The sequence below is a fragment of the Primulina huaijiensis genome, unplaced genomic scaffold (assembly GCF_012295235.1).
Source record: "Primulina huaijiensis isolate GDHJ02 unplaced genomic scaffold, ASM1229523v2 scaffold208332, whole genome shotgun sequence".
Lineage (NCBI taxonomy): Eukaryota > Viridiplantae > Streptophyta > Magnoliopsida > Lamiales > Gesneriaceae > Primulina > Primulina huaijiensis.
The window spans coordinates 390-14,310 of record NW_027355234.1 but is presented as its reverse complement, the minus strand read 5'-3'; the positions used below and the strand labels follow the sequence as shown (position 1 = coordinate 14,310).

At 35.8% G+C, this 13,921-nt stretch overlaps 1 protein-coding gene and 1 long non-coding RNA gene across 2 annotated transcripts; one reads left to right on the top strand and one right to left on the bottom strand.

Annotated features, from left to right (window-relative positions):
• The first annotated feature begins 554 nt into the window (after positions 1-554).
• Positions 555-3,219, top strand: LOC140966972 (uncharacterized). The gene is made up of 3 exons (XR_012173476.1): positions 555-923; positions 2,549-2,780; positions 3,008-3,219. It is a non-coding gene; the product is annotated as an uncharacterized lncRNA (long non-coding RNA).
• A 1,169-nt stretch (positions 3,220-4,388) lies between these two features.
• LOC140966973 (E3 ubiquitin-protein ligase RKP) lies at positions 4,389-13,215 on the bottom strand. Its single transcript, XM_073427296.1, has 11 exons — positions 12,878-13,215; positions 10,755-12,410; positions 9,686-10,516; positions 8,460-8,620; positions 7,803-7,941; positions 7,338-7,421; positions 6,757-7,038; positions 6,516-6,647; positions 6,189-6,388; positions 5,747-5,951; positions 4,389-5,018 (listed from the first exon to the last, which is right to left on the bottom strand). Exons 2-11 carry the CDS (start codon positions 12,255-12,257, stop codon positions 4,716-4,718), a joined length of 3,840 nt encoding a protein of 1,279 aa, XP_073283397.1. The 5' UTR covers positions 12,258-12,410; positions 12,878-13,215; the 3' UTR covers positions 4,389-4,715.
• Between the last annotated feature and the right edge of the window lie 706 nt (positions 13,216-13,921).

Here is a 13,921-nt window from a genome sequence, read left to right as displayed (position 1 = left end):
CAAAATTGTTTTTTATCAAAATTACAGTGTAATACATCAATAATTCTTATAATTATATTTTGATTCTCATTTAAATATAAATAAATTAAATTATAAAAAATAATGTACAAGCACGAAACGCGTGCATCGGTATACTAGTTATAATAATTGAGTACTACCTTAGTTCTTAACCATACATCACAATAAATAAATGTTAGAAATAAAAGGATTTATAATTAGAAATACACAAATCCTTTTATTTTAAACACAACTATAAATTTTTTTAAAAAGATAAATTTTAAGTTGATCAATTGATTTGAGACATAAGACAACTTGAATTAATATTTAACTCAAAACATCTATGAAAATGAAATAAATATTAAATTATTATATTAAAAATGGTCTGAAAACATAAATTCAAATAGTAAAGTAATTAAATTTTAAAAATAATTTTATAATATTCAATGAATAATAAAATAAATATATTCATTAAAATAATAGTTCGATTTTCAAATCATAAAAAATATTAATTAATGATAATATAACTAATCCAAGAAGGTCACCGGTCGGTCTGCTGTCAAATCCTTCTCTTCTCCGCTTCTCCCTCACACTTACCTTTTATTACTTTCTTTGTTTCTTGTTTTCTTTCGATGTTTTCACCGTTTACTTTGTAGAAATCAATTGAATTTATTGGAGTTGACGGGGGAATGGAGCAGTTTGTCGATGAATTGATCATACAAAACTTCAAAATCCCATGGCTGATATGGATCCATCTTATTGTTACAGTTCTTCTCGTTATGCTCCTCTTTTTTGGGTTCACTTTGTTCACGTCAGATGATTCTATCAGCCCGTATTCCGTCACAGCTGCTTCGCCGTCAACTTACTCCGCCACTGCCGTCCCGACCCATCTCAGTAAACCCAGTTCTTCCAATTGGAAATCCAAGGTTCGGTGATTATCCTTTTCTTTTGTTTTGGCAGTTTTATTCGATGTTTTGGTGGAAACATTCAGGCATTATGAGGTCACCATTTGTATTCTTGATTTGTGGTTAAGGAAAATATGTTACTTGATGGTAGGTTATCTTGCTGATTATGCGCTTTTTAGCTGTGTAAAAGATTGTGTTTGCGAGATCCTACAAAATTGATCAATTATCTCGAAAAAGTGGGGGCTAATGAATTTGGGTTTGCTTTGCTTTTGTGATAGTCAACTCAGTGCAAGGAATGACTCGAGAAAATGTTAGAATTGGGTCACATTGCGAACTGGATTAAGGCAGCAAATGAAAATCATTTAGAGTGGGCTACGGTGGTCCGAGGTTGTGATAGATTAGCTCCGCAAGTAATTAAGAGGGACCGATAAACTTGAGGGTTATCCTACCTATTAACTCTAGGCTTTTGTGTTTATGTTTGAGCTCTCCACTTGGCTAGATGGCCTAACATGGAGTCAAAATCCTGAATTTATTTATTACAGTCTCCTGTTTATAATACTTCGTGGATTTTTTCTAAGAACAATTCAAGAAGCTTATTGCTACTTCGAGTGAGCAAAAACTTTTGGCTGGTTATTTATGTGTCGGGGATCTAACTTCTCGAGAATAATAATTTTTCGGAAACTAATTAAAAAATGAGTTTTGTCCTCTCTTCTCTATATTTGGTGGTATTTATTCATAAGAAGGATGTCTAGCGTCCCCTGAATTTTTAATTAAGCAGAATGAGTGAGAACTTTGAATTTCTCAGAGAAAATTGATCAAGTTTGAGTTAGAAGAAAGATTATGTTCCAAGGTTGAAAAATATTCAATTTTTTGTGAATATAATGCACAGCTGGGAGGTGCCGGTCATGATGCTTAAAATACCATAGTTTTGCTAAAGCCTAAAAGTAATGCTCTAGCCAGCTGAGTAAATGCCTCGGAAGACAAATTTGAGATTTTGATCAAACTAATCTAGCGGCCCGGTCAAGTAGCATACATTATCGAAATAGTTTGTTATTTTAAGGTCATTCTGGTTTTTAATTTTTTATTTCTTGGAAAATTAATGAATTCCATATGTATGTTGAATATTTAACTTTGGAGAATTAAGCTTGTGTGATTATGTTGGTGACCTGAATGTATCGATCTGAATTTGTTCAAGTGCCCTCTTAAAGATAAATGATTAAGATGTTCGTTCTATTGTATAATCTTTATATTACGATGTAAAGAAGTCAGATTGAGCTGAATACATGCATACTGCTATTTTCAATCCTCATTTTCTTAGGGCAGATCCTGGTTCGAACCCAGATCTAGCTAGACTTCGAATTGATCTCAGCTTGTTTTTTTAGAGCATATTCTGATATTTTAACAAATTTTATGAAATCATTGTACATGTTAAGTTTACAAGCAGCTGATGAGGCATAGGAAAAAACTGGAACAAATTAGTTTGAGTTTGATAACCTTGCTCGTAAAGAAAACTCGTTTGCACTCTTTGAGTCTATCTTGATAAGTAGATGCTAGTTAGTAGTTCTTGTAGATATTTATGTTAATTTGATTTGATTGGATTTGATTTGATGGGATAATACACCATGCTAAAGCAGTCATCCTGGTAGGTGGATGACATGAGGGTTTGGAGGGATGCCGGAACAAGTGGAGGGACTGGCAGAGATGAAGATCAAATTGTAGAAGAACCTTCAGGGAAAGATTCAATGTTCTCGAGGATTTTCCGACATCCAAACCATCCTTGCAGTTATCTCGGTCTAGCGAAGGAAGCACTTTTCAAGTGTTTTGGCTTTGATTCCAGTTCCGACTCCCCAAGCCGTCAGCATGAAAAACAGGAATAATGTGAGTTCATGTCTCGTTTCCCTGTCTTTCAAACACACCCAAAAAAAAAAAATTGCAAATCATCATCAAATGCTTGGCAATTGTTTAAATTCACAGAACATCCCGTTTATATATGCGAGGAGCTGCAAAGAATTACAAGGATCTTATTATAATGTACATTTCGCTACATTGAAAATGTTTCATTTCTTTACTTTGATAGGAATTGGTGTCGACTTCGTGTTCTGCAGGCACAAATATTTGAAGCCTTTTGAGACAATGATGGTGGGTGATGTCGAAACGGCGTTATTTCATGGAGGATTGTTTGCAAATGGCTGAATTAGGTGTCAAAGCATTTGTAGATATTGAAATTCTAACACGAGTTAGGAGATGTTATCTGTAATGTAATCTACTAACACTGACTGACAACCTCCTACCGATTCATCTGTAGCATTTCAGCCTATTTCCCGTATTTTCCATTTGCTGATCTCTTTGTTAATTCAAAAGCATCCAAAAACACAATCTTAAAGAGGATGGCATGAATTAGAGTCATCAAAATAGGTTGGGTTTTCCGGGTTGGCCTGCCCCGCAAATGGCGGGTTTCAGGCTATCCTTGTCTGGCCTGTATAATATACCTAAAAATTGGTTGGCCGGCTGGTCTCGTTATCTCGTTTCGACATATCTAACTTGAATGCTAATTTGCCATCAACTCACATACTTTCTATTGTGAAATTAAATTCATAGTATGTATATTTCATATCTAAGTTTTGGGAAAACTGATTAGTATTTTGTGTAGGAGACATCTTCCAGATGCTATCGTTGAGCCACACACTTGGTTTCGTCACAGGTCAGTATGAAATATGACAAATAAATTTACTATATAACCCGTTATTACAAACAAGACAATCGTTTTTTGGGAATTGACCATCACACGTATCAAAAGTATTTTTTTATGGAATCCTAGCTTTTAGATTTTTGTTGTTTTTCTTGAACTGGATCTTCGGAATAAAAATCTCAATCGACTTCTTTTTAGAGATGAAAGATTAAAAAAAAAAACAATTCAAAAAAATTACACAATCATAATTTTACTAAATTGTCAACAAAAAAAATAAAATCACATTGTATTAAATTGTCTTAGTACATTTGTATTTTTAACGATTTAGTAATTTATGATAGACAAGAGAGGACCAAATTCATAAAAACAATCTTCCGAAAATTTATTGTTTTGTTAAAGATGTTTTTTTATTTTATTGTATTATATATGGTGAAACCTACCATAGCCCGAACTTTTTCTGGATTTTCTAGGTTCGAACCCCTTTCCCTTGATACATGCAACTGTTTTTTACCTCAAACCATTTTTGTGTTTAACGATATCATTACACGACCCTCCACCGGCGTCCTGGCTCCCGAATGTAGTTCTCAAGTTCAAGCCAGAATTTTTTATCATCTTAAGTTTCTTAAGACTCGAGACGAACATGTTGAACCATCCCAGAAAAAGCAAAAGCCTGATCTTTCTGTTCATGGTTCATACTTGGAAGAGCACAAGGTGTCCGAAGCGTAGATACTTAATTACCATTGGATTATGCGATAGTCACAAGAATAGGCCACACAACACAACAATGAACAATAATATAAAGAGACTTGAAAAGATTTCATTTCCCACAATTCAAAATTACACCTCATATTTACAAGGTAATGCCCTCACCTTTGGCTACAAAATTCATCAATCCATAGGAATGAATCCTTTCAGTTTTATTCACCTTTTCAAGCCAATAAATACACTATGCACCAGCACCTATAAAATAAAATAAAATACCTTATGATTTCATTTCAAATTTACCTTCTGCGGTCTCTTTTTCCTTTGAGATGTTATTCTATATATAAGAACTACTTTTTAAGTATATATAACAAACTGCTGTACCTTCTAAACCGAAACGAAATCCTACCTTTTGGAAGATTTCAAACGAGTTTAGAATCTAGCTTAACAACCTCAGCAACTGCTGCATTGCAAAAGAAGCATCTTGGGCAATTGAGGAGGTGCCTCGATATGCAACTGTAGCAAGAAACATGAGAACAAGGTACGAAACAAGCATTTGCTTCTTTAGTATAACATATGCAGCATATACGATCATCAGTTTCAGATTCTCCCCCATTCATCCTCTTCTCAAGTGCTTGCAACTCTGTCTGACAGATCAAAAGGCTTGAGAAATTCTCCAATTTTGCCAAATTATCTATATAGTCTTCCCCTTTGAACCAGCTCGCCTAAAAAATTTATAGACAAATCATTTACGAAAGCCCACATCAAAATAATCAAGAAAAGAGATGATTTGTTTGGAACAGTTACTTTGTAAATGTATGGGAGCCGTACCACCACCTACATATATGGGATAGCCCTCAATCCCAAATAGGTATTATATTCCAAAACATAAGAAAAATGTAGATAAAAAGAGCATCTAACCCTACGAGATTTGTCCTAACTCTTAAAACTCTGAGATGCGCAATTACATTGAACTCCCTGAGCAATCACTGATATTTGTAGTTGTATATATGATTAACTCGTCTATCAAATGCCGTGATTTTTCAAGGAAAAAAAGAAGAGAAAAGCAGATAACAAAATAAAGTTCTCACCCCAGTCCCCGAGTATATTTTGGTTTCCCTTTTACTCTCTTTTCGCTTAACTTTTCTTCCTTCCTATTATTAACACAAAATAACCACCCCCGACCATGATCTCCAAGCCACATTTTTACAACAGATTTTCTTATTTATTAACACATTCATTATTTTTATTTATTTTGATGAGAAAATATTATGTTTACCAATGATAAAACTACCAATATATTATTACAAGATATAAATGGAAATATGAGCATAAAAATAACACAGCTTTATATCATAATCCCCAAGTTGCTGAAGGCATTCATGTGAATAAAATAATATGAAATTGGTGAAATAAAAAGCCAATATACACATAACGATACCAAATTACGTACCCCGTTATAATCAAGTAGACTTTGAAATCCATAGAGAATAATATCAGCACAGTCCATGCTAGCAAAGATTGCAACAATATCATTTTGATCTCTATCGTCCGTCTCTCTAATTGCATCCAACAAATTCAAAATAATGCCAGCAAGAGGCGCTAAAATCGTGCCCTTGTTGACCTTTTCAGAGGATTGGCCAGGTCTCCTAAGTGATCTGTAAATCACCATGAAACAGATGTCATATGGTTGTTCCACAAATAAACGAAAGAAATATATCATACATTAGCATTAAAAGTTTACAACCTAAGGTTCTTAATTTCAGATTGAATCATTCATTGAACGTCAATAATAAATCAATAAATAAATAAAAGAGAAATAGAAAACAAGATTCAGCAAAAGACTCTTCGCGCAAGAATAAAGCAAGAGTCGATATATTCACACAAAACCTTACATGTCAAAAACTTCAGGATCAATTGCACCAATTAATTGGTTCAATATAAAGACAATCAACTCAGTCAGCCTTCGCAAATTTGTATCGATTCCTGTCAGAAAAGCTTGAGGTACTTCACGCGTACAAAATTCTAATATCCTTGCAAGGTTGCACGAAAGATCAAATATAACTCCACATTTCCTGTGCTGAAAATCCATAGCCTGGAAACATTGCATCAATCAATTTCAAATCAGACAAAAAAGAAAGAAATGAGGTATCAAAAGATTAATTTTAAATCGGATTTTAAAAAAAAAGAAAGCAATGAGATATTAAAAAAACAATTAATACCTTGTAATTTTCTTGCATTTCCCGTATAGAAATAGAGAATTCAGTCATCGCCCAGCTGAGAGTATTAAATAAGCGATTGAGAAAAGATGAAAATAATTTATCATCGCTGGCGCAAGCTTCCCGCAACAATTTCTAGTTCAACAGACAATTTGAACAAGAGAATGATTTAATACAAGAGATGACTAAATCCAGAAACAATATGGTAGGCGAGTATTATAACGAGGCATATATTCAGAATTACCTTAAATAATACAGATGAAGATGATGACTCTCCATGTTTTGAAAACCTAAAGCCAGAACCCTTACATAACCTTAAAAGTATATTAGTTACAGGGATCCAGGACCGATTATCAAATGCTGACAATAAAGCTTTTGGCATTCTCAGGGTTGCTGCTTTATTGCATTCAAAAGCAGCTAAAAATTCCTTGTGCTGTACCAATGCAGAAATAGACTGGAGAAGAAGATCCCTAAGCTCAGCGCTGGAGATCCTTGGATCATTAAAGTGGGTAACAACAAAAGTAACCTGAGAAACAGAAATTCCATCATTTAACGACAATTTGACTGAGGTACTAGCTAACTTTCAGTGGCAGGATCTACAATCTCTTAAGTTTTAACAGTTAGCAATCTTGTGTGGCATGAGTAATTTAAAGAAGAAACACAATTATAAGTCATCCAAGTGTGTAATGACTTTTCTTTTGAAATATTTCAAACTCCAATTTTAGGTGGAGCTAATAGGGAGAATAAGAGCAAGTTCAAAACCCCCCCGCCCCAACCCCAACATTCAAAAAAAGAGGAGAATGGATGACGAGATGAAGTGCATACAAATGAGGCAAGCCCCTGCTTGATTAATATTGTGGCAGGAACAAATGGAGGATCACTCTTACGCAGAACATGAAAGCAATCCACCTGCAAGAAGCAAAGCAATGATTTGATAAAAAAAGGACAATTCAATTTCCCCAGAGACTTCAAAGTAATGTTGAATGAATATCCCCAGACCCAACTTGAAAATAGAACACCAGGGGGTACACTAAATTAAGTAATATAAATAAAACTTAAGGGAGGAAAACTAGGAGTTCTACTTGCTTCAATGTTTTAAATCTGGAAAGGTCATCAAAGATATTGAGGCACCTATCTGTTATCAAAAAACCTTCCCTAGCACAGAAAACATATATCTTTCAGACAAACCATGAATAGAATGTTCAAATAATGTTTGGAAAGGAAAATACAGTATCACAGCAACAGAAAGAAGACAAAATGTGTCAATAGACATGAAAAAGGAGACAATACCATAGTTTCCAAATAATACTCAGGAATGTAGATGAAGATCGAGTCCATTTTGCTCAGAACTAGAAGCAACTGCACAATCCACATGCATACAGCATACATCCCCCTCTGCTTCCAACGCGAGAAAAGAGAAAGGCGATACCTGTCAAATGGCATTACTTGGCATATTAGCTAATATTAAGCATATTAATCTATCTAATTAAAATGTTCCCCCTCAGTAATTTGCAGAAAATTTCTCAAAAGCGATTCTTCTCCCACGAAAAAACAATCAGTTTCTGTTCCTTTCAAATTCAATTTTCCACCTGCCACGGTAATTAGCAGGTAACTTCTGTAACCAATGTCTAACTACCTCGGCCATTGATAATACTTTTTTCATTTCGTGGCATGAATTTCAAACACATAATATCAATTATAACAGTTTTGATTGCATCATCAAATATCTCTCTTTGCTATCAATTAGTACCTCAATTTTATCTTGCGAAGAATAAAAATTTTATTTATAAATCATCTGGATAAACCCTGGTGAAGTAAGAGAGAGGACAGCTGAAGGAAACTGAAAAAATGAGTAAAAGAAATGTAGAACCTGAAGGAAGAGGAAAGTATTAGTGCAATTAACTGATTATACATACAAAAAGTATATGTCCAAACAGGTATTAGTACCAGGCACAATGTCTGACACAGTCCATAACCTCTTCCCTGTAAACACTGCGAGCTTCCTTCAACCGCTTCACCTGGTCCTCATAAATGCTCTCTTTGATTTGTCTGTCTGTCTCCTCCAAGAGTATAATCGATTGTGACTGACGAGACATGAAAGATGACACCTAGAATGCAAAGACTATCTTTTTAAAAAGTGTTTCAATAAGTTTTTCCCCGAGACAGCTATAAAAATACATGTGTTCTGCATGTTATCATACTTGTGACCGACCATGTTTGGCCATTGTTGTGTTTCTTAAGAGTAACAAGGAGAGAGAAAAGAATTAAAAAATGTAAAATATGCCCAACATAGACCGACAGACCAGAAGCCCAGGCACACAAGTTTCAAACTGATTGAATAGAGAAGCAGCGACATGGATAGTCACTGACATAATTTTCAAAGGAAGAAATGGTAAAGGAATGATGCAGAGTTCCTAAGCAGTCGGCATGTATAAATATCTTGTCAGCATATTACATATTAATTATAGCTTCCCCATCAGCATAGCTCCTACTCTGTTCAGAGCAATTGTTTCCCGAAAAAAAAAACTTAAACCAGCAAATTAAACATGGATAGATTATTTACCATGTAATTTTCCTGCACCCAAGCCGTAAATTTATAGTCGAATATTCCATGAAAAAGTGGCTGTCAACCAAGAACGTGCATAGGCATGTTACTTGAATATTCCACCACCGCCTCGATTTATAGTCCCAATTCCAATTTTGCTTTTTGTAAAATCTTTTAAATAAAGGTAAACATGTAGTTTTATTATGAAAGAGCATCTCTAGTACTCAATTAAAGAGAAAGAGAAACTGATGCCGAGCTTCATTAAATATCACAGGTCCAGAGTTCAGTTTATGCCAATAGAAAAAGAACGGAAACACAAAGTAGTTACAGATTACTGAGTAGATTCAGGACATATTGATTTTGCATTCCAGATGCAGAAGGGGGGAAAAGGTTATCAAACCATACATTCTAAAATATTTATACAGCACTATGAGCATTGGCGGAAAATGCAGTGACACTAGATTTTTCTTCGTGTTCAAAAGTTGATCTAGCATCTTCTATCTTTACGTTCAAAGTGAAAATTGTCTTGGCATTTTTTGCACGTCACAGTACAGCAAACATATGAGGCAATATTATTGATCTAATCATATTCATGCCCAAAGAAAAAGACATGAACAGTTTAGCTGACCTGCTTAAAGTTTGGTTTTAGACCCAAATGATACAGCAAAAGCATAGCATCTAAAAGTTCCTCCTCCTTTAAAGTTGCTGAAGACAAAGTGTTATCCCTAGTTAACACTCTCAAGTTCTGAATAGGTCGAAAGGCAATCTCAGGATCGGAGTGGTCACTAGTGCTTGGTTTATCAGCAATCTCATCATTAAGATTTCCTGCACTGCATTTAGCTGTAACATGAGTAGGTCTCTCTGAAATAGAGCTGCAACTTCCACGAGAACCTTTTGCTAAATATCTTATGGGATCTTTTATGTTTTTTGATAAATCAACCGCACAAGTAAAACAACAACATGGTTTCTGCACAGTAAAATGCGTTACTCTGGTTTCTTCATCATCCGTGCACCCTTCTTCCCACCGAATAACTTCCTCTTCCTGATTATCGTTAACAGGATGATGCTTTGATATATGACCATAAGATCCTCCAAGCCTGGAAATATCAACTCGATGAGGATCATTCTTCAGAAAAAGGCCAGCTGGAAAACTTTGTTGGCCACCTCTGTGAAGGAAACCTACACCAGCTCCCGAATCAGTCCCATATCCCTTGATCCAGCCATAAATGTCATCCACATCAAAGCCTTCTGACAGAAAATGGAGAATAACAGTAAACAAGGAAACAAGAACTGAGTTGCTTGAAACTCCAGGGGGTGGTAAATTGTGATCTGCACCCCTGTTCTTCAGTAAAATATTCTGAAGAAATGTCCGAAACACCGAGCCAGGCAATTGAAGAGGTTCTACTGGTGGTATAAACTGCATAACCAAGCGACAGAGATCTCTTTGCTTCTCTTCTATCTGAATAAGGGTGCTAAACCATGTCATATAATGAAAAAATTTATTTAAGTTGCTTCAAATGAAAATTGTGAGACTAGAGACCAGCAATAATTATGATAAGTAACCAACAATAACAGAGATTATGCAGGCTAAAGAAAAAGTATCAGCTCAGCTTTCATGGGGAAATAAAAGACCACGAATAACCTTCTATGAAAACAGAGTATAGATGATGTAAATGTGAAAAGCATGTCAAGCACACCTTATTTACTGCTTCTGATATAGCAGTCGTCGTCAGCATCATGCTATCCTCGTTATATATATCCTCACTCGAGCCAGGCCACCAAACAGAAGGAATCAGAAATTGGAGATCATTTTTGTTTGGACTTTTCCTTGAAAGGAATCCCTCAAACAAGAAATGAAAATCTGAAGACTTCCACCATAGGACCATTAATTCTTCTCGCCTTAAGATGTGGCATGCCAGAGCTAGATAAGCATATGATCCAGAATAAGGATACTCTGAAAGAACCAAGGAAGCTGTCTTACATTCAGATGAAAGCGCCTCTAGTACATGCTTTATCAATAATCTTGACTCCTCAAACTCAAGAAAGGAATCGAGCACCCTATCCAAAGTTACATAATCATGTGGTGGGTGGATTCCAAAGACTTCCATCATGAATGACAACAATGGACCATGTCCTATATATTCTGAACTCCCAATATCAGCATTGAGAGCAGAGAATAACGCTTCGCAAATTCCTTCAGAGACAGGATGACACAATGCTTCAAAAGATGCAAATCTTTTCAGTCTTCTAAGCTTCTCAACAGCATTGATTTCTGCCCTTTCTAGACGTTGAATTTGTAACAACCTTGAAAAGCAATCAAAAAGGTTAGTAACAAAAGACTGTGACGAGGGCGGAGCTTGAATGGGATGAAAGCCTTTGATGGGATATCTGAATGGGAGGCCTCCAAAATTCAACTGGCTTCGTTCACCTTGAGAAAGGGAAATGGCAGGATAATAACCCAATCCAGGGACCATCTTTCGAATCCCACCAAATGCAACTCCGAGTGAGATGCCATTCCGATAAAACAATATCTCATCGCAATCCAAATCGATGCAACATCCAATCACATCACCAACAACCCAAGACTGACCATAAGGCTCGGATTCCTTATTCCATTTACTGACCCTTTTACCGTCATACGCATAAGAATCATCTCCATCCCCAACACCTTTATGATCAGTAAAAGGGCAAGCAGAAGAGGCCCAACCAAGCTGCTGTATGCCACACGTTTCAAGTATCACTTCATACATCCATTTTCCTTTCCATACACAGGCATTGGCCCTTGCACTACTGAAAAGAGCATGGCTCTCCATAAGTAAAGATGGTTTAACAATTCGAATGTCGCCAAAAATGCTATATTCATCAAGACTAACAACATGCCCGTCCAAATTATCATGTATTGTAGATACCCCATCTCTTATTGTGTTAAAGACTACATTTAATTGTGGATGATACTTGAGAAATTCATTCTTTATTATTGAACAGACGGCAGTGCGGTCAACAGGGCCTGTCAGTTGATTAATTGTATTCTGAGGAAGATTAAAAACATGTTCGAGAGTTCTTTCCACAGATTGATCACCAAAATTATCACAATATGAAACAACACGGGGGTTGCAATAACTGTCCCTCCTATCCTCTTCATTCAACAGAATAGCCAATCCAGAAGAAAGCCCACCAGGCCAGGGACCTTCCTCGGCCATTGAAAGCAGAAGACAAGTATAAGACACAAAGTCTGGAATGAAGTCAAAGAACACAAGTCACCGATTTCACTTGCTTGTTCAAGAAGATGGTTCGACCACAGAAAATTTCCCAGACGAATCCAAAACGATATAAACCAGTTTCCTTTTCCGAACCTGGAAGCCCACGAAAACACAATTATCATCACCATATAGCCGTTGCAGCATTCTATTAGCATTATTTGACATCAAAATTAGAATTTAAAGCTACAAAAAAAATTAATAGACAGTCAAACGATGGATTAGTAATTAACCCTTTTGACCCACAACAACAACTCTCAGTATCAAACAAAAATAAATAGGCACTTCTCAGCATCTTTAGAGACGACCAAACCCTTTCAAAATCAATAAAATCCATTCGACATTTCTCCTTCAATCTAATTCATCCATGTTATATCCATAACAAGAACCCAAATCCCCGATATCTCTCTCGGTAAAAGAAGAGCAACAACTTGCCAAAGATTTTCTTAAGCTCTTCCCATGGTGACTATCACAGTTAACAAAACACACCTTCTCAAAGCAGAGACTTTGTCTACTAATACCAGAGCAAAACAAAAAAAATACAATAAATTAAAGAAACTTACAGGTGTTGAAGCCGTGAAAGATACTATACACACAAACGGAAGTACAAAGTAGGATGGAGCGACTTATCCGAACGGTAATTAATGGGGGATAGAAAAGGCCGCTGCTGAATCACTAGGGTTCTTCACTATCGAAGAATGAGCTATAAATTTTTTAAAAAAAATAACAGTAACAGATTTTGATTTTAGGGTTTTGTTGGCCAATTGGCGAGTGGATCATTTTCAACATCAGAAATGAAAATGGGTTTCACGGGGCCAGCCAACGCCTTCTCTCCGGTTCTGCTCCCCCAAAATAATCAAAGTTGCCACGTGGGTGCCACGAGAATTAACCGGAGTCAAACGTTGAACGTAACGATGAATGTTCAACTTCTATTTTTTTTTGTTACATGGTGTATTGTAATTCGGGTTATTAATTTATTATTATGTATATATATATATTTTTAAAAATCATTTATCGTCTCATCACACCCTGTAAATATATCAATTTTAACACACATACAACACTTCTATTCAGTTTTCATGCTTTGTATATCAGTTTGGCTAAAATATCACATGCATCATCTCGAGTTATTTTCCCACTTTTAACTTAAAGTTATTCAATTCATCATTTTAGACCAAAAATAATTTCATCGATTGTTATCCCAACCATAAAACAATGTTATGACCAAGCTCTTACCACTAGGTCAAAATTATTGTTGTTAGTCAAGTCACAATTTTTTTTCTTTTATATTTGTGGTATTGCATAGTACACCTAATTATGTGCTAATGGGTCGGATTGTTAGGACCACGAGTCGGGATATGCGAGTCTATTTATTGGTGCTGTCTTATATGCCTTAGAGACCAGTCTTACCATTTCTCTATTATCGGTCATGTCTCTATCAGAGACAATATTACTCATTAAGATCCGACGTCACTATTTTACGGTCCACCTAGCCAATCAAATCAAAATGCGCTCTGGCGTCACTCTTTTATGGCCTACCTAACCAACTAGGTCAAGCGACATAACGTCAACAGTTTGACGCACGAGAACTTTTCAGAAGGTCACAC

Coding starts and splice junctions, on each gene's coding strand:
- LOC140966973 (XM_073427296.1), bottom strand. CDS start 12,257: ATGGCCGAGGAAGGTCCCTGGCCTGGTGGGCTTTCTTCTGGATTGGCT. Junction 7,942..8,459: donor TGTGTCAGACATTGTGCCTG/GTACTAATACCT, acceptor GCCATTTGACAG/GTATCGCCTTTCTCTTTTCT. Junction 7,422..7,802: donor AGTATTATTTGGAAACTATG/GTATTGTCTCCT, acceptor TGCTTCTTGCAG/GTGGATTGCTTTCATGTTCT.